A 26,141-nucleotide genomic window follows, 5' to 3' on the forward strand; every position below is an offset into this window, starting at 1 on the left:
GTCTGACACCCGGGGAAGGAAGAACAGGGTGGATTGACCCATCATTGCCTGCCTTGGTATACTGGCTAACGTGGGGGCAGGGACCTGGGACCGAGCTCCCGCTGACTCTTGGGGTCAGCGTTGTGTTGTCTCTTCACTGGCTAAGATGGGGGAGGGGGAGGAGGGTCACTTTCTAGTTCTTGCTACCACAAAAGTGCTTCTGGGAAGAGGAAATCGTGCTTTCTCTTCTGCCATTTTCTACAGGATCATAGATGTAGAAGTGGGTGAGTGAGGGAGAGCTTGCCCCCAGAGATGGGCCCGCCCAGCCCCCTCCTTCTAGCAGAGGGAAGATTGGTCCTGAGAGGGCCTTACTCCAAGTTTCTAACATTTATTAACTAGAAATGTCAATATTTGAACCCAGTCCTCCTGCAGCGAAGCCAGTGTGCCTCCCACTGGGCCCGATGGCTCTGCGGAGGTTTGGATCCTAGGAGGGAAGGAAGCACCTGTTACAGAGCGGGAAACCGAGGTCCAGAAGGGGAAAGGATTGCCTGAGATGGCAAAGCGTTGGGCTCCCAGCTCTCCCAGGCAGGGAGCAAGTGGGCTTTCCCCCAACGCCATGGGCGTTCTCCCTGACACGTTCCCTCTGTCCTGGGGATTTCTTTGTGTTTTCTCTCTCTCTGTCTCTCTCTGCTTGTCTCTCTTTCTGTCTGTCTGTCTCTCTCTCTCTCTCTCTGTCTCCTTGTCTCTCTCTCTCCCCCTCTCCCTCTCCTCCTCCCTCCCTCCCTCCCTCCCTCCCTCCAGGCTTCAGCTCACTTGGCCGGGCCGCTTTGATGCTTCCTTGTGGGCTGCTGAGAGTTTCTCATGTGGGACCAGGATGTTACAAGCCAAGACCTGAGTGCTTGGGGTGGGGCAGGGGAGCTCAGGGACACTGCAGCCCCATAAGCCACAGGGCTTGGCCGGGCCAGGTTCCCCTTCCCCGCTCAGGCTTCTGAGGGAAGGGAGCGTGGGGCGGGATCCGCAGCGGTTTGTGCTGGGAGTGGTCCGCTGTTCCCTTGGGAGCCCTGCCGCACTCCCTGGTGAGTGAGTGGGTGGGTGGGTTGGGCTGGACAACTTTGAACTTGAAGGGGCCTGCTCCCTGTCCCTCCCTGTCCCTCTGTCCTGCCTTGAAAGGAGACTTAGCAGGCTCATCGCCCAGTATTGAACCGAGCCTGGTTCTTGGCCACGGAGCTCATGGGGGGCAAAGTCAGGAGCTTGGCTGGAGGCGATTCAACAGTTAGTATTAATAATAATAATAATCACAGCTATTGGAGGCAGCCCGGTTTAAGGCCTGGAGAGCCGGCCTCGAAGGTGAGGGGTTCTGGTCTGACAAATACTGGCCGGGATCGTCCCAAAGAAGCCTTTTAATCTCTCTGTGTCCTGGCCATCTCTCTGTGAAATATAGCCCAATTCAAAGAAGCCGAACTCACTTGTTCTTTATCCAGGAGTTCACTGGTCACAAAATGACGTTCCAACCCAAAAACAGTAGCTGTGGTTTATTTCTCTGGTTATGGATTTTGTATCCTCACTTCCAGCATCGTTACCTCCATTTTACAGATAAGGAAACTGAAGCTGAGAGGTCAAGTGCCCTGCCCACAACCCCACAGCTTGTGGGGGATGAACCAAGTCCCTGCCCTCATGAAGCTTCCAGGCCACTGGCGCTCATTGTTAGTGGGAAGGAAGGTGGGCACCAGCCATAGGAGGTCTTTAGGGTAACAGCATCCTCTCTTGGGTCCCCCCCCATCCTGCATCAGATTGACTCCTTGTCTGAAACTGGAGTCTTGGGAGCCACTCACCTGTACCTCAGTAGGGATTATACAGATCCTTTTTTTCCCTTGAAATCATCATCACTGCACACTAAGTAATTAAATAATTCTGCACTAAAGGGCTCCAGTGTAGATTGGACTACACAGGCTAAGCACCTACTATGTGCTGGTCACTAAAATACACAAAGGAAGCCGTTGTTCCTCCCCCAGAATTCACAGATAAGTACCAGAGATAAATGCTGGATCCCTCAGGGGATGGAAGGAGCACAAGAGGGAGGGCAGCTGGGGACCAGAAGGGGCTTCAGGCGGAGGGAGGTGGAGGCCAGAGGCGCACGTAAGTCGGGGTGCTGGGAGGATGGCCGGGCAAGGGAGCGGAGGTGGGAGATGGCGCTGGCTTGGAGGATAGTTGGTGATCCCATGGGAGGCAGAGAGAAAGTAGAAGTGGAGATTTTTTTCAGGCCTCCGGGGGCCAGGGATGCTTCCTTGGGCGCGTTTCCGTCTGGTTTCCCCAGTACAGAGGCAGTGGGGACCAGGCTGTGGACAGGAGCTCTGGCCTGAAGGACTGTGGGACCCTAGCTGTGGGCTGTGGTGGGCCCTGAGTGCTGCCCCCCTTGGCTCTGAACAATTTTCTGGTGTGTGTGATCTCGGGGTATCAGACCCAGTGCCTCAGCCCCCCTCCCCCGATCCAGATCCGGTCCTGTGTGCTTTCACACAAGAATATGAATGAATAGTCCGGAAACCTGGGCTGGGGAACCCCAGCCTGCCGAGCGAGCCTGCTAGTCTGGAAGGGGCTGCCTTGGTCCTGGGGCAGTGTAGACCCGTCCAGCATCAGTTATGTCTGAAGGTGGCTTCTGCCTGCCTGTGACGGCCCCTTCCGTGTTTCCCCTAGTTTAGATGGGGCCCCACATTTACATAGCGCCCTTAGTTTAGACAGTGTTCGGGAAGTGGGCGTGGAATTAAGTCTTGTTATGGCCCCATTTTAGAGATGAGCTGCTGAAGACTGACATCACCCTATCACCCAGCTCGAGTCGGCCCGGCCACCTGGAGGAGCCGGTGAGACTTGAGCTCCGGAGGCAGGATTTGGTGGGAAATGCTCGAGGTTGTTGGTCCCGTCCCCCTCTGCCCGTCTCCCCCGCCGTCGCCGCCCGGTTCACGCTTCCGATGCCTCGGGAATGTCCCCTTCTTGGAGCCTCGGTGGGGCCCAGCAGAAGCAGCAGACTCTCCCTGGGACACTGGAAGGTGGTCCTCGGGGAGATGCTTCTGGCTGCTTGCTCCCCCGTGATACAGGAACTGCTTCACGTCCCTCAGGGCCGGCAGTCGGGTCTGTCTCCATGCTTCTTCCCCTGCTCAGGGTTTCTGCACCCTGTAAGCCAGCGCTGACTTATTCATCCAACAATCACTGAGTGCCAGCACAAGGAGGGGCCCTGGCCCTTCTTCCTCTGCTAGCCGGAGCAGCCCAGAACCCCCGGGCCAGTGGGGCCAGAGGCTTCAGCACATGTTCTTCCAGTGCCTGAGGGGGAGGAGCAGGAAAATGAGGCCCTGAGCCAGGCTGGAACTCAGCACTGACCCCGCCCTCGCCAGCTGCCTCATGGTCTCCGGGCCTTGGCTTGGGGAGAGGGGGATCCTGGATCTGTCATTTGCCTTGTGTGAACTCGGGCACAAGGCTTCTCACCACAGTCACGGGGGGAGGGGGGGTGCCGGCTCAACATTTGAACTCAGGATCTCTGTGCCGTCCCGTGCTTTCCCTATCTTTTAGATGAGGGGGTTGGGCTCAGTGACCCCAAGATCTCAGCCTTGCACAAGCCCCTTCTCACTGGGCCTTGCTTTAAACAAAAGAACCGGGCTCAAGTAATGGCAGGACTAAGGTTCCTCAGCTCTAGAAAGAAGCCTGCCGGAGCTGGCTCCTGGGGGCCCCTCTGCTGCAGCAAACAGCCGCTGCTCTTGTCCGTGCCCCACCCCACCCCCAGCGGAGCGTGGGAGCCGGGGACGTGTGGCCTGTCCAGGAGCCGGGGACGAGATGTCCTTGCCTCCCTCTCCCGTGCTCAGGGAAGCTGCCAGGCTCCTTTGGAGGGAGGTGCAGGCCGGTGAAATACGGGCATTTTGGCTGTCTAGACAGAGGCCCTGCTGCCCCCTCCCCCCAGCACTGGCCCCAGGGGGTGGCCCGGAGACCTCAGTTCATCCATCTTTGTCCAAGACCCCCCCCCCCCCTGGGCCCGCTCCCTTAGGGGAATGCCCGTTCCATCCCAGACATTGGTTCTTGATGTCCAGCTTAGCCGGACTCTGGCAGGCCCCCTGCTGATGCTGTTCCTTCTGCCCCCTGGGACTCAGCAGTCTGGCGCTTCCCCATCCAGGGCTCAGAGACGGCTCCGTGCCCTCCAGAGCCTCCCCTGATTCCTCAGCCTTCGGAAGCTCTTAACCCCCGAATCCCTGCTGACCCAGAGTCTGTTCTGTCAGAGCCGGGAGTCGGACCCTAGACTGCCCACTCCTCTTCCCCAGAGAGCCCGGGACTTCCATAGAATGCTGGGAGTTCTGGGAACGGGCTGGAGAAAGCCGACCTCCGGGAGGCTCATGTGGGGGGCCCTCTCAGAGAGGAGGGGGCTTCCTCCCTGTCCTGCCTCTGCTCTGCAAACTGCTTCTCTGCTCCCCCCACTCCCGCCCCCCAGACACACACAGACACACATTTAAAGCCCTCCGCTCCCTGCCAAGACATAATTATTAGTAATAAATTACATGGAGGAGCATTTTCACAGAGGCCGCGGCCACAAACAAACAAAGCAAACAGACCCGGCTCCTCGGCTGCCTGCTAATGGACGGCACTGGCGCTACCCCAGCCCATCCCCCGTCAGTGGGGCTCAGCTCCAGGATGGGCAGGGCCTATGTCCTGTGCCAGGTGGGAGAGGGACGGGAGAGCGGTGCCATGTTGGGGACTCAGGGAGGGGGGCCCTGGGAAGGGCCAGGGACCCAGACTGAAGCAGCGGCTTCTCTCGCCTCATTCAGGGGGTCAAGGCCCTTCTCCTTTCTGTACTGGTGTAAAACATGGAGGATGTTCTCAGTGGTTTCTGTTTTGGTTCCAACATTCCCTGTTCTTAGCTCCCCCTGTAAGCCCCCTCCCAGCCCTGACACCCTTTGCTTCCAGTTCCCAACAGGATGACTAAAGTTCTGAGTGCCGCCCCCAGGGCCCGTGCCCAGTGCTGGTGGCTTTGGGACATCTTGAGCCATGCGCTTTGTCTCTCACAGAAAGGTGTTTTGAGTTCTTGAGCAGAAGGTGCTTGTCCGTCTCTTCCAGTGACCCACATGACAGGTGCTCATGTGGAGAGGAAGAGAGAGGGCATGTGTGGGGTGTGTTAGAGAACTTGCACATGGCCCATGTTAGTGACCACCTTCCTGCGGGTGACCTTCCTCCCCGTGTACCAGGCGTCCCCAAAGTCTTTCAGCTTTAGATCCAAGACCTTCGTGCATAAGTTGGTAACATAGTGAGCAGAATAGTCTCTGCGACTTTGTGTCCACGTGTGGTGAGAGGAAGGCGCCCTTCTGAGAAGCCTGGGTTCCCTCTAACCCGAGCCCTTGCAGGGAACTTCTCAAAGGGAATTCTTGAATCGAATTGTGTCCCAGTGGGGTCTGGGAGGGGAGAGACAGCCTTTCCCAGCAGTCACAGGGTCTAACCTTCCCCTCTCTCTTTGTCTCCACAGAGTGCGGCTGCGGCCCCAAGTCCCGTGCTGGGCAACATCCCGCCCAACGATGGCATGCCTGGGGGCCCCATCCCTCCCGGCTTCTTTCAGGTAGGCCTGAGCCTCCGGGCATCTCCCTTACTTCCCTGGACTAAGCGACTAAGTGGAGTGTGGAAGGCGGGCGGGGAGGGGTTTTGTGGTTAGCTCAGTTTGCCATGGTCTAAATACTGTTGATGTGACACTTGGTTCAAACTCTTACCCTCCTATTGCTTCTTGCCCTGCTCCTCCCCCTCAAAAAAATTTTAAATTAAATCCTCTGCCCTTCCAGTATGTCCTCACTGCTGAGTCGGCCTTTTCCTGATAAGTTGGTTTAGCATTTTGATTGGTTTAGCTTCTTTTGTTTGCTGGGTGTCATTTTTCTTGGAGTTACTATAAACTGTTTCCTATAAGGTGGATGTTGTGCATCTTTTGGCATTTTCTTTTTTGTTGTCGTCACCTTCTGGTTTTCCTGGCCCATGCAAACAGCCCAGTGCAAACATCTGGGTGCTGGCAAGGTTGGGGCCTGAAATCTTTTCCCTCTGGTTAACCACTCAATTTTTTCCAACTGTAATCACAGAAAGTGTTTGACAAACAGTTTCTGAGGCTCTCAGCCACAGGCAGAAACAGTCTTCGTCTGGGTTGGGGGCCCTGAGTCTTGTTGACAGTGCCTTAGTGGGATTTCTTAGGGGATTTTTCTCATCACTGTGGTCTTATTTTGCTCTGCAGGGCTCTCTCCACTCCCGATCCTCTTTCCTTTTCCCTTGCCTCCACCCAGAGTAATCGGTCCATTTGCAGGCACAACAACACGGACTGTAAGAGCTGCTAATGGGTAGGGCCATAACAAGCTTTCCTGGGATGGACATTTCAAAGATTCATGAAATGTAGCATGACTTTAATTTCTCTGAGAGATCTTGGGGCTCTGGATCTGGGAGGGTGAGCTGTTAACCACGGGAAGTCTCCAGACACTTAAGCTGTGTCCCTGAATGCTTCCCATGGCACTCACTTGTCGAGAGAGATGGGTTTGTTGCTTCCCTGCAGTTTCAGCTCTAGCAGGTGGTCTTCAGCAGCGCTGGGCTGGGATTCTTCTTTCTGACTAAGTTTGATCATTGACCGGGGGTTAGTGCTCTTCCTGATCCCAGAATTCTTTGAAGTGCCAGAATTCTTTCTTCATCTCACCTCTTGGCTGTCAATTGATGGGTGTCCAGGGATCTCACGAGATGAGAACAGTCAAGTTTCTTGCCCCCTTTTACCTGTCCATTTCCCACCTGTTGACATCCCAGTCATCTTTAAGCTCCAGGGCTACCACCTCCTTGCCATTGCTGTCCCTGGTCCTCAGTCCCTCCCCTTCCATCCCCAAAATCTTTTTCCCATAGCGTTTTTCATTTCCTAGGATTCGTGTTGCCCTTTCTTATAGACTACACCTCTGATCTGTCCCTGATGGATTATCAGCCATTTGAAGGCAGCGACTGTTTCTTGTTCAGTCAGACATCTCTCCTTGAGCCCAGGTCATAGCGGATTCTGGATCAATGTTTCTTTCATGAGACCAAATGCTGTTCACGAGAGGAGAGAAGAGGAGCTTAAACCAGAATTTCTTCACCTTTTGTAGGTCCTGGACCCCTTCAGCTGTCTGGTGAAACCTCAGGTTCCCCTTTCAGAAGTGTGCTTTTAAATGCATAAAATAAAAGGCATCAGGGTTTTGAAGTATAGTTATTAAAATAATCATTTTAAACCAACCTCTCCCTTCTTTCTCCCCCTCCCACCCAGCAAATTCATAGACCCCAGATTAGGAATCCCTGACTTGCAGAATTTGGGAGGGGAAGGAGCTCAGAGTCCATTAGTCCAGTCCCCTCATTTTTGCAGAGAAGAAAACTGTCTTCTAAAGTGCTTACATCTTAAACTGTGTCCGGTAGCTATCTTAAACTCAGCATATCTCAAACTGAACTCATTATCTTTACTCCAAATCCTCTCCCTCCCAAAATTCTCCTCTACTGAAGAGGCAACATGTTCCCCCACCTAGGAGTCAGCCTCCACTGTCTCTCTCTGTTGCCAAGTCCTCTCCGTTTCACCTGTGCAACATGTTTCATCAATTTCACTTCTGCAGTATCTTTCATCTATTCTACCTTTCTAGCATCTCATCAATTTCATCTCTGCAATATTTCTTAAAGATTTCACCTCTAAGCATCTCTCCTCAATTTTACCTCTGCAACATCTCTTACCAATTTCACCTCTAAGTATCTCTCCTCAATTTCACCTCTGTAACATCTCTTACCAATTTCACCTCTATGCATCTCTTACCAATTTCACCTCTAAGCATCTCTCCTCAATTTCACCTCTGCAACATCTCTTACCAATTTCACCTCTAAGCATCTCTCCTCAATTTCACCTCTGCAACATCTCTTACCAATTTCACCTCTAAGTATCTCTCCTCAATTTCACCTCTGCAACATCTCTTACCAATTTCTCCTCTATGCATCTCTCCTCAATTTCATCTCTGCAACATCTCTTACCAATTTCACCTCTATGCATCTCTCCTCAATTTCACTGCTGCAACATCTCTTACCAATTTCACCTCTGTAACATCTCTCCTCAATTTCACCTCTGCAGCATTTCTTACCAATTTCACTTCTGCAACATCTCTTACCAATTTTATGTCCATGCACCTCTCCAATCACCCCTTTGTCTCCAGACCCATCTTGGTATAGGACCTCATTACCTCATGCCTCAGTTACTAGCCACTTGTGGGTGTTCCCACTCCAGTCTATCCCCCACTCAGCTATCAAAGTGATTTTCCCCAGAGCTCCATGTCACAGTCCCTCTCACCATCAAAGCAAAAAACATCTCCTGGTCCTCTAACATTCTTCTACATATAAAGACAGACATGGGTACTCTGATCCACCAACACTAAAAATGACATTCCATCTCTTGACTGGGCATGTTCCCACGCTTGGAATAATCTCCCTCCTCATCACCACCTAGTGCCTTCTATAGCTTCCTTTGACTTCCACCTTTTAGAGGAAGCCTTCCTTGACACTTGTTAATGCCAGTATCTTCTATTAATCATTTCCTATTTTCATGCATGTGGCTTAGTGTTTTTGCTGGTTGTTTCCTCTTGAGGGCAGAGAATGTTTTTACCTTTTTTTGTATCCTCAGTACTACCTGGCACAGAGTAGGTGCTTAACAAATGTTTGACTTTTCCAAGACGACACAAGCAGAAGAGCCATGTGAGATTTAAACTGAAGTCCTCTGATTACATGGCCCAATGCTCTTCTGTTGCACTATGTTAAGGATTCCATCTGTGGACAATACCAGCATGTATTTCCGTGTTAAGCACTGGGATTATAAATACTAAAATGAGATGAACTTTGTCCTCAAGATGCTTACGCTCTGAAATATGGAAACAGGGAACTACAGTCACGTCATAGTCTTTGTAGAGAAGGGACTAGCAGTTCCTTGTTGGAGATGGGACTCTGATCCAGTGAGGAACCTGAGTCTGAGTGGAATGGAGGGAGTTTACCAGTGTCATGAATCCACATCTGATGCCTGGGCAGTGAATTTTTTGAGGCGCCTGTTCAAGGCTGGAGTCCCCCTCAGGGCCAGGAAGGGAAAGGCCATTGTCTGTTGTCAAACGAAGGTTGAAAAGACCGTTTCCTGAAGGTGTCCATGTTATAATAGACATATTAGATCTTGGCTCTTCACCCTAAAACAAGCTCATCCTTTATCGAGCGCCTCTGAGAGTCAAAACGGAAGTAGAGATGCAATCTTGACTTTTATCTGCTGCTAACAATTCCCAGGCCCCCCCTCCCCCCTTAGCTCTGGTGACATTTTCTCCTAGGGGCTTTTTCATTGCTTTTAGCTGCAGCTCGCTGCAGGCTGGCTGGGTTTGGCAGGCCTTCTCCATCCCCAGAGTCTAGCCCAGGGAGGGGTGGAGGTGGGCCCTGAGATTGGGATCTCCCCTCCCCCTTCCCAGGAGCTGTGGATGCAGCAGGGTCCCCTCTGGCCTGTCACCAGCTGAGGCTCTGTGGCCTGCTGGAGGGTCCCTTGAGGAAGGCAGAGCAGCTGTCACCTCACCCCATAGCTCCCCTTCTTTATCACCCAGCCTCAGCAGCTCTCCGGAAGTAGGACTGAGAACCATCTTGAGCTAAGCCGGAGACTCCCGTTGGAAACTTCTTATAATGCTGTGTGCAAACTCTCCATCCCCTGTCCTGGGGATGATCACAATTGTAGTCACAATCTAGAAGCCTTGGAAAGGTTATAGGATGAGGGGCAGAAGTCATGGCAGCATCTGGACTGCAAAAGGCCTTAGAAACAGATGGGACTATGATCTCACTGATCAGTCAGCAAGCATTTATTAAGCATCTACTGTACACTGGCTACTGAGATCTCAGAGCAAGTGAATGGGACAATGCTTTCTTCCAAGCTGACTCTCATCCCTGTGTAAGCACGCTCACTCCTACCGTATTTTGCTCCCTCACTTTGCCCAAGAGAGAAACTGATCCTGTGAAAGGGTGTCATTTAGCTAAGCTCGCGCAGGCAATGAGGAACAGGGGCAAGAGGTACCTGCCTCTTTTAAATGATAGTGAGGATTCCATTAGGTTAAAAGGTTGCCCGCCGTGATCCCTTCCAGTTGTCATAGTCTATAATTCTAGACTATGGTTAAAAATGGTTTCAAACCCTGTTGCTCCTCATGACAACGTTGTGCCTTTATTATTCTCCACATTTTGCAGATGGGGAAACTGAGATCTCAGTTGTTCCAATAATGCACAGCCATAAAACATGATTCTAGGCTGGAACGTAGCTTTTTCTGAATGAAAGCTGTTCTTAACTGTCTTTGTATACGTCCGTATAGTCTCCATCGATGCTTAAAAGCTATGGGAATGTTCTTCCTAGCCCTGATACCCCTCTTGTAAGCCCTCTCCCAGCTCTGACACACCATGTTCTAAGCTCCCTCCCAGCTCTGATTTTCTCTCTTCTATGTTCTTAGAATAATAATAGATTTTGAGCTCGAGGGACCTCAGTGCCCAAATCCTCAAGCTTCATCCCCTTAAAAGATGAAGATACAGGTTTTGAGACAGGCTGCACAGGATTAGAATTCGGCTCCTCTTTGGCTCAAGGTTTGCCTTTACCCCCTTCTAACATCTCCGTTCTGACCGTCCTTACTTCTAGCCTTGAGCCCCGCTGTGTTCGGCCGCTTTGGGGCCTTCGACATGGGGGGAGGGGGATAAGGGGTTGGGAGGATGACAAAGCTGGACCTGCAGGCGTCGCTTCAGCTCTGGCTGATTTTGTCAGTGTGAAGTGATCTCAACCTAGGGTTTTAGAGAAGGAGAAAAGAAAGGTCCAGTGGCTGCTGGGAGCTGAGCTGTGGCCGCTGCCCTCTGAGCAAAGGTCAGCGCTCCCTTCTGGTTCAGATGCAGGTCAGGATCCCTGTCGCAGCCTCCTGTGCACCGTGTCTCTTCCCCGTCTATCTCCATTTCCAGATGTTCCCAGCGCCCCCCCCCCCCCCCCCATTGTGTTCCCCCTCGATTCTCCTTATCCCTTCTCCCATCAGTATTTGAAGGAAGCAGAAAGCTCCCTGTCACCTGCTTGGGGCCTTGGAACTGAGAAGGCAGACCCAGGCCAGGAGCACAGCAGGATGCCATATTGGCACCCCCTCCCCCCCCTTCCTGGCAGCCCTGAGAGGAAGAGAAGGGAAAAAGGAGTGGAGATGAAGGTAGCAGAGGGTGGTGGGAAAAGCAGCTGGAAGAGGAGGGAGCCGAGAGACAGGGGAAGAGGAGGGAGGTTTGTGGGGGACAGGGAGGAGGAAAAGTGGGTGTAGGTGGGTGCTGGGCCTTCTTCGAAGGGCTGTTGAGGAATATGAGGTACAAGGGCTGGGGCTGAGCAAAGCAAGCGTTCTGAGTCCCAGGTGAGGGTTGGAGGAGGGGCAGGTGCCTGTGGGCTGTGGGATGCCAGGTTCTGCACGACAGGCAGAGCCACAAAATGCCCTTTGGAAAGGTCTGGGAGAGAGCTGGGGGTCAGGAGCGGGGGCCGGTACCATGGACAGAAGTCAGGGAGCAGCCAGCAAGCCTGGGCTCGGTTTTGGGCCCGTTGAAGCTGAGGTGTCCGGGCAGTGCAGACGGCCAGCTCGGGACAGAGGTTAGGGCTTGAGCCTCTTGGGACAGTCCCCCCTGCAGCTGGAGCCAGGGAGGCGATGGGGCTGCTCAGAGGAGACAAGTAGGGCCTCGGGGGGAGGGGGGGGCAGAATAAGAGTCAGCGCATCTGGAGCTGTGCAGAGCAGGAGAGGTGCGGGATGGCAAGGAGGGTGGGAAGACGGGAGGCCAGGCCACAAGGAAGGGGAAGAAGCCCAAGTTGGAGGAAACATCTCCGATCTAGCGATCAGGGAAGGATGGGCCGGGAGCTGGGGGGTGAGGGCAGTGGCAAGGTCGAGGAAGCGAGGAGTTGGGGGTGCTTTGGACATTGAGCATGGTGGGAAAGGAGCCACAAGCTTGAGACAGACAGAGAGAAGGACAGATTACCCCGAGTGAGGCTCAGGAAGAGACAGGAGGGGAGTGGGATCCTGGGCAGACAATGCGCCCCGGGAAAGGGAGGGGCAACATGTGGTATGGGGGGGGGTGTCTGGGAGGTTGGAGGCCCACTGGCCAAAAGCCTCATCTTTTCCGTCAACAAGAAGCGGGGTTGTCTGCTCCAAGCCACAGAAAAGGACGGGCGGGACCATGGGATCGTTACAGGAAGGTCCTCGGCCCGAGCCCCTTAGTCTGACGGCCCCCTTGGGCCCTGACTCCGCGGGAGGTTGTGGCCCGTGGGGGAAAAAAGCCTGGGGGAGTCAGGGGGACCCCCAGGAGATCTGGAGCTGGCTCCCAGCTCTGCCCTTGAGCCCCCGGGTTGTCCTGGGCCCTTGTAGAAAAGCTTGTCTGGAGCACTAACACACACGCACCCCACCTACACCCCCATCTCTTCTCCACCATATCTCTGTCTCCGTCTCCCTCGCCCCTTTCCCTAGCTTTCCCCAGCCCTTCCAGGCTCCTACGGGCTCCGGGTAAAGCTCTCCGAGGCCCCGGGACTTCCCCCACAGGGAGGGAAAGCAGCATTCCCCGGCCCGGGATCATGGATCCTTGGAGAGAGCGGCAGCTGCTCCAGCCTCCGGCCCCTCCCCCAGGCCCCAGCCAGCTCTGGCTCCCCTCCTCCAAGACTGACAGACGGTCGGGTTCACCCCCTCTGAGAAAAGATTACGGTATGGGCCGGGCTCTCCAACTGCCGGGCGGCGTGCCAGAGGCGAGGGGGAGGGTGGGGGAGCCCCTCCCGGCCTGTCCCAGCATCTCCCGGAGAGCTAACCTTGCTCTCCAGAAGCTGGAGGTGGGCCAGAACTCCCCCTCCCGGGAAGGGGCCACCGGAGGCGGGCGGGCGGGAGGGAGGCCGGGGCCCCGGCCAGCTGCCTCAGTTTCCTTTCTTGTAAAACGCGCGTTGGCTTCCCTTTCCCACTGACATTTGGGGATTCGTCCGCTTTTCCCGTGTCCCAGCGGCTTCTCGCTGCTTCCAGAAAGCATCTCAGGCTTGGAGAGAAAGAAGCTTTTCTCCCTTTCTGACCTGTCCTTAGCAAAGGTCACGAGACCCCCTCAGCACGGCCGGCAGCCCCTTCTCCTTCTCCGCCTTGAACAAAAGGCTCCAGACAGGGGAGCACAAAACCGGGGCCCCCTCCCTGCTCCCCCCTTCTGAAAAGTTGGGGCTTCCGTGCCTAATGATAGGGAACTCAAAGTAGGGGGGAATAGGTGAGAGAGAATAGTGGGAGGGTGTGTGAGTGAGTGTGTGTGTGGGGGGGGTGTTTGTTTCTGTGTGTGTGTCTCTGTGTGTGTGTTTCTGTGAGTGAGTGTGTCTATGTGTGTTTGTTTCTGTGAGTGTGTCTGTGTCTCTGTGTGTGTTTGTCTCTGTGGGTGAGTGTGTCTGTGTGTGTGTGTGTGTGTCTGTCTGTCTGTCTGTCTCTGGGTGAGTGTGTCTGTGTCTCTGTGTGTCTCTGTGTGTGTTTGTCTCGGTGGGTGAGTGTGTCTGTATCTGTGTGAGTGAGTGTGTGTCTGTGTCTCTGTGAGTGTTTGTTTCTGTGGGTGAGTGTGTCTGTGTGTGTGTGTGTGTGTCTGTGTCTGTGTCTCTGTGTGTTTGTCTCTGTGGGTGAGTGTGTCTGTGTGTGTGTGTGTGTGTGTGTGTGTGTGTGTTTGTTTCTGTGAGTGTGTCTGTGTCTCTGTGTGTGTTTGTCTCTGTGGGTGAGTGTGTCTGTATCTGTGTGAGTGAGTGTGTGTCTGTGTCTCTGTGAGTGAGTGTGTGTGTCTCTGTGTGTGTTTGTTTCTGTGGGTGAGTGTGTGTGTGTGTCTGTGTGTGTGTTTGTTTCTGTGTGTCTGTGTGTGTGTGTCTGTCTCTGGGTGAGTGTGTCTGTGTCTCTGTGTGTGTTTGTTTCTGTGAGTGTGTCTGTGTCTCTGTGTGTGTTTGTTTCTGTGGGTGAGTGTGTGTGTGTGTGTGTGTGTGTGTGTGTGTGTGTGTGTGTCTGTCTGTCTGTCTGTCTCTGGGTGAGTGTGTCTGTGTCTCTGTGTGTGTTTGTTTCTGTGAGTGTGTCTGTGTCTCTGTGTGTGTTTGTTTCTGTGGGTGAGTGTGTCTGTATCTGTGTGAGTGAGTGTGTGTCTGTGTCTCTGTGAGTGAGTGTGTGTGTCTCTGTGTGTGTTTGTTTCTGTGGGTGAGTGTGTGTGTGTGTGTGTGTGTGTGTGTGTGTGTGTGTCTGTCTGTCTGTCTGTCTGTCTCTGGGTGAGTGTGTCTGTGTCTCTGTGTGTGTTTGTTTCTGTGAGTGTGTCTGTGTCTCTGTGTGTGTTTGTTTCTGTGGGTGAGTGTGTCTGTATCTGTGTGAGTGAGTGTGTGTCTGTGTCTCTGTGAGTGAGTGTGTGTGTCTCTGTGTGTGTTTGTTTCTGTGGGTGAGTGTGTGTGTGTGTCTGTGTGTGTGTTTGTTTCTGTGTGTGTGTGTGTGTGTCTGTCTCTGGGTGAGTGTGTCTGTGTCTCTGTGTGTGTTTGTCTCTGTGGGTGAGTGTGTTTGTATCTGTGTGAGTGAGTGTGTGTCTGTGTCTCTGTGAGTGTGTGTCTGTGTCTCTGTGTGTGTTTGTTTCTGTGAGTGTGTCTGTGTCTCTGTGTGTGTTTGTTTCTGTGGGTGAGTGTGTCTGTATCTGTGTGAGTGAGTGTGTGTCTGTGTCTCTGTGAGTGAGTGTGTGTGTCTCTGTGTGTGTTTGTTTCTGTGGGTGAGTGTGTGTGTGTGTGTGTGTGTGTGTGTGTCTGTCTGTCTGTCTGTCTGTCTCTGGGTGAGTGTGTCTGTGTCTCTGTGTGTGTTTGTTTCTGTGAGTGTGTCTGTGTCTCTGTGTGTGTTTGTTTCTGTGGGTGAGTGTGTCTGTATCTGTGTGAGTGAGTGTGTGTCTGTGTCTCTGTGAGTGAGTGTGTGTGTCTCTGTGTGTGTTTGTTTCTGTGGGTGAGTGTGTGTGTGTGTCTGTGTGTGTGTTTGTTTCTGTGTGTGTGTGTGTGTGTCTGTCTCTGGGTGAGTGTGTCTGTGTCTCTGTGTGTGTTTGTCTCTGTGGGTGAGTGTGTTTGTATCTGTGTGAGTGAGTGTGTGTCTGTGTCTCTGTGAGTGTGTGTCTGTGTCTCTGTGTGTGTTTGTTTCTGTGAGTGTGTCTGTGTCTCTGTGTGTGTTTGTTTCTGTGGGTGAGTGTGTCTGTATCTGTGTGAGTGAGTGTGTGTCTGTGTCTCTGTGAGTGAGTGTGTGTGTCTCTGTGTGTGTTTGTTTCTGTGGGTGAGTGTGTGTGTGTGTGTGTGTGTGTGTGTGTGTGTGTGTGTGTCTGTCTGTCTGTCTGTCTGTCTCTGGGTGAGTGTGTCTGTGTCTCTGTGTGTGTTTGTTTCTGTGAGTGTGTCTGTGTCTCTGTGTGTGTTTGTTTCTGTGGGTGAGTGTGTCTGTATCTGTGTGAGTGAGTGTGTGTCTGTGTCTCTGTGAGTGAGTGTGTGTGTCTCTGTGTGTGTTTGTTTCTGTGGGTGAGTGTGTGTGTGTGTCTGTGTGTGTGTTTGTTTCTGTGTGTGTGTGTGTCTGTCTCTGGGTGAGTGTGTCTGTGTCTCTGTGTGTGTTTGTCTCTGTGGGTGAGTGTGTTTGTATCTGTGTGAGTGAGTGTGTGTCTGTGTCTCTGTGAGTGTGTGTCTGTGTCTCTGTGTGTGTTTGTTTCTGTGAGTGTGTCTGTGTCTCTGTGTGTGTTTGTTTCTGTGGGTGAGTGTGTGTGTGTGTGTGTGTGTGTGTGTGTGTGTGTGTGTGTCTGTGTGTGTGTGTGTGTGTCTGTCTCTGGGTGAGTGTGTCTGTGTCTCTGTGTGTCCGTGCGCTCGCTCGCTGGCCCTCTCGCCCCCGCCCCCCTCTCAGAGCGGCCCGGGCAGGCTGCGGGACGCTCTGCGGCAGGGCCGGGAGCTCTCTCTGCCTGTTGCGGAGCACGCCGGGCCCGCGGTTCCCCCGGCTGAGGGACGGCCGAGGGACGGCCGGCTGCCTTTCCTGACAGAGCTCAGGGCGGGCCGTCGGTGTGACAATGCTGCCCCCTAACGCGCGGTCCTGGCACAGGAAGCCTGGCAGCCGGGGGCCCGCGCCCCTCCTCCCCCTTTCCTGCCCCTGTCCCGGCCTCGAACTCTGGTGGTCTGAAGGAGGGCCGGATTAGAGGGAGGGGGCGTGTGGGAAGCTCCTTCCTGCTGGCCGAGGCTCTGGGCCCCAGATGCGACAGGAGCCTCCGGGCCCTTCCAACCCTGGAGCTGTGGCCCCGCGACCTGGGTTCCAATCCTGCCCTTGCCAATTAACATTCTGGGAGACGGGCAAGGTATTTTCCTTCTCAGGCTCCTTTGTTGGGGGGCGCTTGGGTCCCTCCTGCCCAAAATCTTCAGTTCTGTGGCCTGCGGGCTCCCTCCCAGTGCCTTCTCCCCTTCGATTGAGAAAGAGCCGGCGCATTCCTCCCCGCCTTCCGGCCTCCGGAGCATCTTCTCCAGGCGGGTTTTGGGGAAAGGAAGTTCAGGCAGTCGGACATTCAGTGACCGTTTCTTCGGCGTCTTAGGCTCCAAGCCCAGGCCCCTGCTGTGCGACACTGCTTGGGGGAGGCCGGTTCCTCAGCTGCTGCTTGTGGGGGGCAGCGGGGAGCGCGCTCCCCACCGAGGCCCATTACCAGCTGGCTCCTCCCCAGCCCCCATCATCCTGCAGGCACTGCCAGCCCCGGGCCCAGCTCTCCCCACCGGCCCGTTCTCCAGGGGAGGCCCCTGTGCTCCCCATGCTCTGGCCAGTCCCCTCCTCCCCCTTCCTCCCAGCCCACGCTCTCCTCCCTGAGACGCCCCACAGCGTCCCGGGCACGGGGGTGCAGAGAAAGGCTGAACCCCAGCCCAGTCTTCAGGGCTCATGTTCAAGGAGGAGGGTTAGTGGGACCTGTTTGGGAGCGTTCCTTCTTCCCCCCCCCACCCCCGCGCTTACATCCCCCTAAGGGATTTTGGGAATGGGGAAAACAGCAAGTCACTTGGTTCCAGGAGCCAATGCAGCTGGAAATCTTCATCCTCAATCCTGGGGAAGGGTTTGGGGGGGGTCTCAGAGAGATGAGGGGACTTACTCAGGGTCACCCCCATGTCTGGGATGGCAAAGGCCAGAGTTATTTTCCCAGCACCATGTAGAAGCAGCCCCGGAACCTCATCCCGTCCCAGGTCCTGGCCCAGCGCCTCACCTCAGGAGGGCCCTTACTGGCCCTGTTTGAAGCATTTAAGGCCCCCTCCAACCTGGCTCCCAGCTGTCTTTGCAGCCTTATTTCCCACATTCCCCATTGCCGTCCAGATGGCATATGAGACCTTTGCACGGGTGGTCTTTGTCTGGGATGTTCCTCCCCCTCCTCTGCAGAATCTCAAGTTCAGGGGAGAAGAGGAGGGAATGAGACCTACTGTGTGCCGAGCAGCGGGCTAGCAAGAGGTTTATTGATGCTGTCTCGTGTGTGTGTGTGTGTGTGTGTGTGTGTGTGTGTGTGTGTATGAGAGAGAGAGAGAGAGAGAGAGAGAGAGAGAGAGAGAGAGAGAGAGAGGAGGGAGGGAGGAAAGGAGGAAGACAAAAGGAGAGGGAGAGACCGAAAGAAAGAGAGGGAGGGAGGGAGGGGCAGACAGAGAGAAAAAGGAAAAAAAGAGAAGCTGGGGCGGAATCTGGCTTTTCACAGGGGTTGAGTCGGGCTGCAAATGGAAGCCTCGTCCCCCCACCCAAGAGACTGTCCCACCTACGCTCTCGCATTCCTCTGTGGAATTCTCTCCCGCGGCCTCAGCCAGGCTCCATTTCTCCCTTTGATTCCAGGAGGGGGCTTCTGTGGCGGTTCCGGGCCAACCTTGCAAAGTTCTGGACTTCCCCCGCTCTCCTGATGGCCCATTTCTGAGCTCCCCGCCCCCTCCACGGGCACATCGGAGCAAGGGGGGGGCGGCACAGGGAGGAAAATCCCTCTTCTCTCTTTGCTGGTCGGAAATCCATCCACACGGGGATGTGGCTTCCAGAGCTGCGTTCCCAGCACCAGGGAACCGAGGGTCCCTTAGAATATTTTCTAATGCGCGGGCTCGCCTGTCCTGCTCTCCCTGGGCCCAGACACTGGTTCTGGGTTCCTATATCTTGGCCGGGATTCCTCCGATCCCCTCATTTTACAGATGGGGAAACTGAGGAATGGCCTAGGCTCGTACAAGATAATAATGGGCAGGTCAGAATTCAAACCCGGGCTCTGGATGGCAGAGAGAGTGTTCTCCCACCATGCTGTGCTTGCCAGTGGGCCACGCAGAGCTTGGGCAGAGATCATAAACCAGGGCAGGACAGAGTGGACGGGCCTTCTCTCTGCAGAGAGCCTGGGGTGCCAGACAAATGCCAGGGTCTCTAGGACTCAGTCAGTGCTAGCAGCAAGTGTTTTTTAAGAGGCTGTTCGGGTTAAGTGACTTGCCCAGGATCATATGGCCAGTTAGGCCAAATTTAAACTCCGGGCCTTCCGACTGCTGCCCCATCCACAAGAATCTTCCCAAGCTCAGGGGACAGCTTCTTCCCTCCCCAGCCCAGCGGTGTCCTCCAGCAAAGAATCAACATGTTTATCTGTGCCTTCCTCTTCCTTCACACCTCCTCCCTCCCCACGAAGCCTTCAGTGGCTCCCTGTTGTTCCTGAGAGAAAACACAAGTTCCTCAGTTTGGCCTAGACTTTTTACTTAAGGTAAAAACCTTGCTCTTCCTCCTCTATAAAATGGACATAAGTACTTCCTTGCTAACCACCCAGGTTCAAATAAGTTAATGGAGATCTAAAAAATCTTACAAGTAAATATGAGGTTATGCGATATTAACTGGCTTTATCATCTATTTATTTACTTATATCTATTTGTTATCTCCATTAACTTGGAGGGTGATGGGAAGGGTCCAGACGGGTGGCCGTGAGTTATGGTTAGGGTTGTCCTGAATTCTGCTCCATTGCCCAGCAAGCGCCTAGTACCCCTGGCTGCAGGGGATCAGGGGCCGGATAGTCCAGGCCCGCCGGCCCAGAGTGGGATCTTCTCTGTAAACCTGTGGCTGTGACCCCAACTTCGCCTGGACGCCTCCCACAATGGGGAGCTCGCTCTGTGGCAAATCCGCCGGCTCCATCGTCAGAAAAAAAGGAAAGTCAGGTGGAATCTCACCTTCCGGCTACGGGGGCCGGCGTTGGGCTCGGCAGGGATAGAACAAGGAGATGTGGGCCCGGCCCGGTCATCGCTCTGCGGGCCTCTGCTTGCCCGCCTGTGAGTTTGCTTCTAGATCTCCCATTCCGTGTTCTTGGAGTACTTGGTAAGCAACAGGCGTTTAACCCGAATGGTTAGCGCCCTGGAGTCCCGACGTCCCAGATCTTTCCTTAGCTGTCTCTGACCTCGGGCAGGTCAGTTAGTCCCTCAGCCTCAGTTTCTCCGTTTTATTCAGTCCCTCGCATAGTCTATATAGCAATAGCACCTATGTTGTCATGAGCATAACTTACTATCTGAGAGCAATTTGCTGCTGTTGTTGTTGCTGTTATTATTGTTGAGGGTGAGGGCCCTGCGTTAGGTGCTGGAGACCCTCAGGAGGTACACAATAAACACCAGGTGGATGAGAAGTGACCTTGGAGGCGGGCTGGGGGGGAGGAGGCAGCCCTGGAGCTAAGGCTAGCCCTGAGAGGCTCGGCTTGGAAAGGGGAGCCCTGTGGGCGAGGGGAGCGACCTGTTCAGAGGCAGGGCGGTGGGAGATGGCGGAAGGCCAGAGGAGGCTCGGGTGTAAGGAAGGCTAGCAGAAGGGGCTTCGAAGCCCCTGGCAGCCTTTCTGTTTATTCCTGAAACAGCCGGAGACACGACTGTCCGACGGCAGCCTGGCAGGAAGGTCTCTGGGGGAGCCCCAGGGACCTGCGTCAGCCCCGCTTCTCTCTGGCCCAGAGAGACGGAGGGAGCTCACTTATTCAGTTGGCAGGTGGCAGGAAGCTAGGGAGGGCTAGCAATCGGGAGACATTCTCATTCAGAGCCAAATCCACTCCCGAGGATGGGCTGGCTAGAGAGCCAATCATTGGAAGATCTGGGGGTTTTAGTAGACCACAAGCTCCCTAGAAGTCAGCAGGGGGTGGGACAGCCCCAGATGCTCATGGGAGGTTTCCAGAAGAGGTAGGGGAGAGTCCAGCGTCCTCCCTTTGCCCGTCTGGGTCCGGGTCTGGGTGTGATTTGGCAGGAACATCGGTACTTGAAGAGTGTCCAGAGGAGGGAGGTCTAGCCCCCGATAGATAGCGGTGCGTCCGACTGCAGCATTGCGTCAGACGCGGCAGGCGTGTGGTGAGTCATCCTGTCTCAGTCCTCGCAACAGCCTGTGAAACACCAGTGGTCATCAGCCTCCGTCAGTCTTTGTGAGGAAACCGAGGCACACGGAGGGGCCGACTTTCCAAGGTCACCCAGCCACTCACTCCGGGGCAGAATTCTAACTAAGCTTTCTAGAATTGTCTGGTACTCTCCCTACCCAGACTAGAAGGACCCGAGGGTGTCGAGGACTCGTCCGGAGCCGTACCTGCTTCCTCTCGCTGCCAAAGGGACGCCTCGCGGAAGGGGGCTCGGCTGCAGTGGGAGTGGCCACTTGGGGACGGGCAGGGGCGTTCTGCTCCCCCGGGGGGTTGGCAGAAGCAAGTGGCCAGGTCCTTGACCCTCCTGTGCCAAGGCAGACACTGATCGGTCCCTGCTCCTGCCATTCAAGGCCAGTCAGTCAGAGGCAGGGGCCTGGGGGAAAGGGGAGGGGGAGATGAAGGCCTCTCGCCAGGATTTATGCCCTGACCGGGGTCTGAGGGGGATTCTTGTTCCAGTGAGTGTTCAAGGAAGTCCTTGGAGGAACAGTCTCTGGTTCTTTCACAGTCCTCATCTCATTGTGTTGCAGTGAATTAAAACACAGGATTTGGGATCAAAGGATCTGGATTCAAATCCTAGTTCTTCTATTTGCCCTTGTGGCCTTGCCTCCGTGTAATGTTCTTGAATTGTGAGGGTCCGGTCAGCTGCTCAATTATAATCCTTCTCTGGGAGGAGATCTGGAAAATCTTTTCCTCTGGGCGCAGGTTTCTTGGGAGCTCTGAATCTCCTCCAGCTCTTGTCCTTCCCCAAATCAGACTGGTCTCCTTTCAGCCTGCCTGGCGTCAAGACTTTGTCCCAGAGTCGATTCTCTCAGACCCAATGCTGCCCTTCTTTTATCCTCCCAGAGAATGGGCGTGGGATAACGCAAGGGCTTCTGGGAAACATTACTTCAACCAATGAGCTTGCTCCTCCCAGAATTCCTAAGGTGTAAACTCCCTTTAAAGGCCCGAACCAAAGGTATGAGCCAGAGAACTGTCAAGTCAACCTGAATTCTCACCTTGTCACTGTCTAGACAACCTGAGTTCTCACCTGGTAATCCTAACACCTCAGTTTCCTTATCTGTAACATTTAGCTAGATGTGCCCTAAGGACCCTCCCAGGGCACATTCTGTGATTCCCAGAATTGGAATGTCGTCATCAGGCCCTTGAGAATCGCTCCCTTTGGAGCTTGGAGACAGAGGGCGCAAGCCGGAAGTGCAGACTGTCAGGGTCAGGCGCGGAAAGGGAGCCTCCGATTTAATCACTTTCGTCATAAAGGAACCACATCAGCGTTCAAGGCTGATCAGGCCTTTGAAAGGTCTCATCAGTGGAAAACAACTGGGATCAGTAAAACACAGCGATCTTTTTATCGACTAAAAGAAGACCTGAGTTCGAATCCCAGTTCTGTGATTTCCTCCCTGAGACTGGCCAGAGACTCCATCTGGGCTCTCACCCAGAGCGTCGACATAAGTCACCCACTATGTTCAAGGCACTACGTGGGGTGCTGAGGACGATCCTGTGGCCTTGGATGAGCCCCTTGCACCACGATGGTGTCAGACCATTGGACTCCTGAGGTTCCCAGAGCCTCCCAGAGCCCGCCTTCCCCGGGACTTTCCAAATCCCAAGGGCTGGGAAGCCTTGACTTCATGGGCCGGAATTGGAGTAGGAGAAGGTGGGGAAGTGTCAGGGGGTAAAGGAGAGATCTTTGGAGTTAGGGAGTCGGAGGGAGGAAGGTGGACTGTCCTAGCTTGAAGGGGGGGGCTCAGGAAGCTGGTGTCCCCCTTGCTTGGCCTGCCGTAGTTACCCAAAGGCCTGGCCTTGATGTCCCCGCTCGGCCTTCCATAGTCACCCGCAGAGCTGGCCGTGAAGTCCCCCCTCAGCCCGGCCGTGGGGTCTGCCCTCGGCCCAGCCCCGATCCCCCGTGGGCACGCCGCTGGGGAGAGCGTGTTCGGCCGGGGCTGAGGCCCAAGACCAAAGCGGCGGGCCGGACTCGGGGGGAGCCCCCTGCCCGGCTCCTCCTCTGCCTCCTCTTGGGCTGCTTTTAAGTGATCTTGTTGCTGTTACACCCAAGTTTCCGGCGTACAAAAGACTTGCAGGTGCAAATATGTCCTGCCTTCATTAACTTCCCCTCCCTTTCTAATTTATGTGATTTCCATTTTCCTTCCCTGTACTGTTAATTAGGGGACCCTCTAATCAGTGCCATTATCTCAGTGGTGTTCATGTTTACGAAAGCTGCTAAACAAATGCTTGCAAAATTGCTAAATGGCTAATTAATGTCTGTTAATTAAGAAAATTGCTCATGGTAACAAACCGTGCTGGCAGCCGCTAGAAAGGCGCACACTTGTTGAAATTAGTAACATGGCAGGTAGGGGAACATCTGCTCGGATGCTCGTTTCTGACGGAGCAGGGGACGCCGCGCGCCGGGGAACGAGCCTGGCTCTTCCTCTGCTCTCCGTCCCTGGGGGCTCCCTCGGCCCTTTCCCCCGGGGATGAGCCCCCGCCCTGGCGCCCACCCCCTCGGCCCCTCCCGTCTCCGCTCCCCGCTCCCCCCGCAGAAGGGGGGCACACGGATGGCGCCTCCTGGGCTCCCTGACTCTGGCGGTCACTTCTCCTCCCAACATTCTGCCTCCTCTGGACTCGAGTCCCTCGGACATCGGCACCCGGGCTCTTGACGCCGATGGGAAGCCGAGCATGTGCCGGTCCTGGGTTCCGGTCCCGTTTGCTGCTTCCTCTCGGCCTTCGGGCAGCTCTCTGTCCCGGGGGTTCCCCAGGGAAGGGCCCCGGCGGCCTCCTGTGCCATGGCAGGGGGAGGGCAGTGCCCAAGCTCACGGCAGGAGGCCCCCCTCAGCCTTATTGACAAAGCGGCCTGGCCCTGGGTGGTCGGAGTCCCGGCTCTGTCATGTCTGCCTCCATTTTCTCCCTATGGGAGCTAGAATTATTGCACGTCAACAGCTCTCACCGTCTCTCCTGACTCTGTTTCCTCATCTGTGCAATGGGCAGGTCAGACCCTCTGGATCTCTCTGCCTTTCATTCCCTTCCCTTGGTCGGGTCTCTGCAGTTTACCACCCCCTCGCACCCCCTAGAGTCCCGGACCGTCCTTTGCTTTCCTTTGTATTTTCGGCCCTTGATGAACGTTGCCCGTCCCACGCTCTCCCCCCACCCTTCAGTGACCAGGTCCCTGACTCCACATTCTGGGCCCTCCTCCGTGGTGCTCCCCCCTCGGACCCTGACCTTGGCAGCCCTCCCCAAACCGAAACGTCGGGGCCCGCTGCTCCGTGGGGGGGCTACGCCGGGACCAAAGTGGGAAGAAGGAAGGGGGAGAGATCGCGGTGCTTCCCTTCTTCCATACAGAGTGAACCTTCTGGCCCTCGGGGGCCCCTGTTTTAGCTCTGCTGTTGATCCAGGCAGAATGTTTCCAGACCCAGGAGTTAGGGGGCCAATGTTTTGGGGGGAGGGCGACTTGGTGCTTTGGGGGAAAGTGACCCAGCCTGAGGACTCGATTTGCAGGGGCCGGAATCGGGCCCCCGCCACAACGAGGTCCGGCTTGCACCCGAGGGGCCCAGCTGGGTTCGGACCACGTGTCTCTGTCTGAGAATCACCCCAAGGTATTGGTCATGGCAAACTCACAGAAGGGGGTTTCCCGGGACAGTCCCCCATGGTGTGAACAGTGTTTGGTCCGTTTTCTTTCAATTGCTTGATTTTTATTTGTTTGTTTTTTTAATCTCTCGTTAATGTACTTGTGGATCTTGATTTTCTTTTTTCCCTTTTATGGCCGGTGAGCCGGTGACCTTCCCGACAGAGCGAGCCCCGACACTGCACCTCCCCCGCCCACCCGAGCCAACACGTCCCCCCTCGCACTTTGGTCGTCTTCTGTTTTGTTCCCTTTGTTTTTGGTTTGGTTTGTTTTCATTCAGCTTTTTTCTGCGCTTCTCCATGTGCTATGATCTATAACCTCCTTCTACTGTCTGACCTCGCAGGGTCCTCCGGGTTCCCAGCCCTCGCCCCACGCACAGCCTGCACCACACAATGCTAACAGCATGATGGGACCCCACAGTCAGGTAAAGGACACTAGCTCTGCCCAGGGCGCCGGGGGCCTCCAGGACAAACCATGGAAAGCACCGGGTTCCGCCCCCGTCCCGCCGAGTTCCGCTCCTTGCAGGAGAATTCTTTTTAGCAGAGAAGACTTGGCAGGAGTTAGCATGCCCCCTCCTCGGCCTTCCTCCCGGCTCTGAGCCAGGCCCTCACAGAAGGACCCCCGGCCCACCCCCACCCCCCCAGCTGCATACGCTGCCCCCTCCATGCTCCCCGCCCCTGCTCAGAAAGCTTCCCGTGGGCTCCTTTCGCGGTAGCTGTCCCATTGTGCCCCCCGCCCCCCGGTGGCTCCCACGTGTTTGTATGTATGTGCGCGTGCGCGTGCGTGTTTGGCTTCATTTGCGGGTTTTCGACTTTCATTTCCATTTGGTTTGTTGATTTTTTTAAAGACCTTTTTTTATTTTTGTTTATTTTTTTGCCCTCGCCAAGGGGAGCAGAGGGTCTCCCCGCCTGCACCTCTGCCCCTAGCCCGGCTCCCCCACATCCCTGCGGCCGGGCCCAGGCCCATTTAATCAAGCCTTAGGGCGCAGCGGCCCGAGCCGAAGACGCACCTTCTCGCTGGCCGATGTGGCAGGGTGCCCCCTCCCCCGCTCCCCCAAAGCTTTCTGGGAGAGGGAGAAAGGCAGCCGCAAAAACCAAATCCGAAGCGAGTGAGAGAGCCAGGAGGGACGCGGGGCCTCCCGCACTCTGGTGGAGTGAGCGATTCTCGGTCCAGCCTGTCATTGAACTCATTTCCTGTAATTACAGCCCTTTATGTCACCACGATATGCAGGCGGCCCCAGGCCCCCCATCAGAATGGGAAACCAGGTACGTACGGTACCGCTTCTTGCCTCCTTTCTGTCGCTTGCCGGGGTGGTGGTCGCGGTGTCGGTGAGGATGCTGGGCCCGTCCGCCCCACGCGGTGCGGAGGGAAGAGCTGGGCCAGCCGAGGGTCCCGCACACAGCCCAGGGTAGCCGAGAACACAACCGCAGGGTAGCCGGGCATCCGGGCCCCCACTTAGAGCTGCAGGGTAGCTGAAATGGAGAAACTGAGTCCCAGGGCCAGGGGCTGATTGCTAGGTCACAGTCTAGGGCCAGGGGCACCTGCGTGGTCTGTGGCACCTCCCTTATCTCACTGAGAAACACTGAGAGCGGAGAGGGGAAGTGCCGAAGAACGTGCCGGGGGTCTAGGCTGTCCCCGTTACTTTCCCTTTCTCCACATCCCCAGTGCCTAGTGCCTGCTGGCACACAGTAGGTGCTTAGTAGACACCGAGACTAGGGGGAGGGAAGTGTAGCATGGGAATGAAAACCCAAGGGGACCTTGGAGAGCATCTAATCCCGAGCTCCTTATGCTTTTTGGTCCCAAGACCCCTTTATACGCTTAGAAATTACTGAGACAACCCCTCCCCCAGCCCCAAGTTTCCCAATTTTTAATATAAAAAGTATCAGTGTGAGGGCAGCTAGGTGGTGCGGTGGGTGGAGCCCCGCCCTGGAGTCAGGAGGACCTGGGTTCAAATTTGCCTCAGACACTTAACACTCCCTGGCTGTGGGACCCTGGGCAAGTCACTGAACCCCAAATGTCTAAGGGGAGAAAAAAAGAAAAATACCAGTGTGAACACCTAATTTACTGTATTAACATGAATTCTCTTAGTCTTGTTAGGAAAATAGACTCGCCTGAAAGGGCCATGATTTTACAGATGAGGAAACTGAGA

The 26,141-nt window shown here is 55.0% G+C and overlaps 1 protein-coding gene across 4 annotated transcripts in view; it reads left to right on the plus strand.

Annotated features, from left to right (window-relative positions):
• The window catches only part of SSBP3 (single stranded DNA binding protein 3), a 121,434-nt gene that overhangs the window by 81,873 nt on the left and 13,420 nt on the right, over positions 1 to 26,141 (plus strand). For 2 of the 4 annotated variants that reach the window (XM_074265866.1, XM_074265868.1), the window contains 2 exons: positions 5,471 to 5,560; positions 25,198 to 25,257. In XM_074265866.1, coding sequence (XP_074121967.1) covers positions 5,471 to 5,560; positions 25,198 to 25,257 — 150 coding nt within the window. Of the gene's footprint in view, positions 1 to 5,470; positions 5,561 to 24,335; positions 24,417 to 25,197; positions 25,258 to 26,141 lie in introns of all 4 variants that reach the window. The other 2 variants (XM_074265865.1, XM_074265867.1) reach the window with 2 other exon arrangements.

This window comes from Sminthopsis crassicaudata, chromosome 4, assembly GCF_048593235.1.
Source record: "Sminthopsis crassicaudata isolate SCR6 chromosome 4, ASM4859323v1, whole genome shotgun sequence".
Classification (NCBI taxonomy): Eukaryota; Metazoa; Chordata; class Mammalia; order Dasyuromorphia; family Dasyuridae; genus Sminthopsis; species Sminthopsis crassicaudata.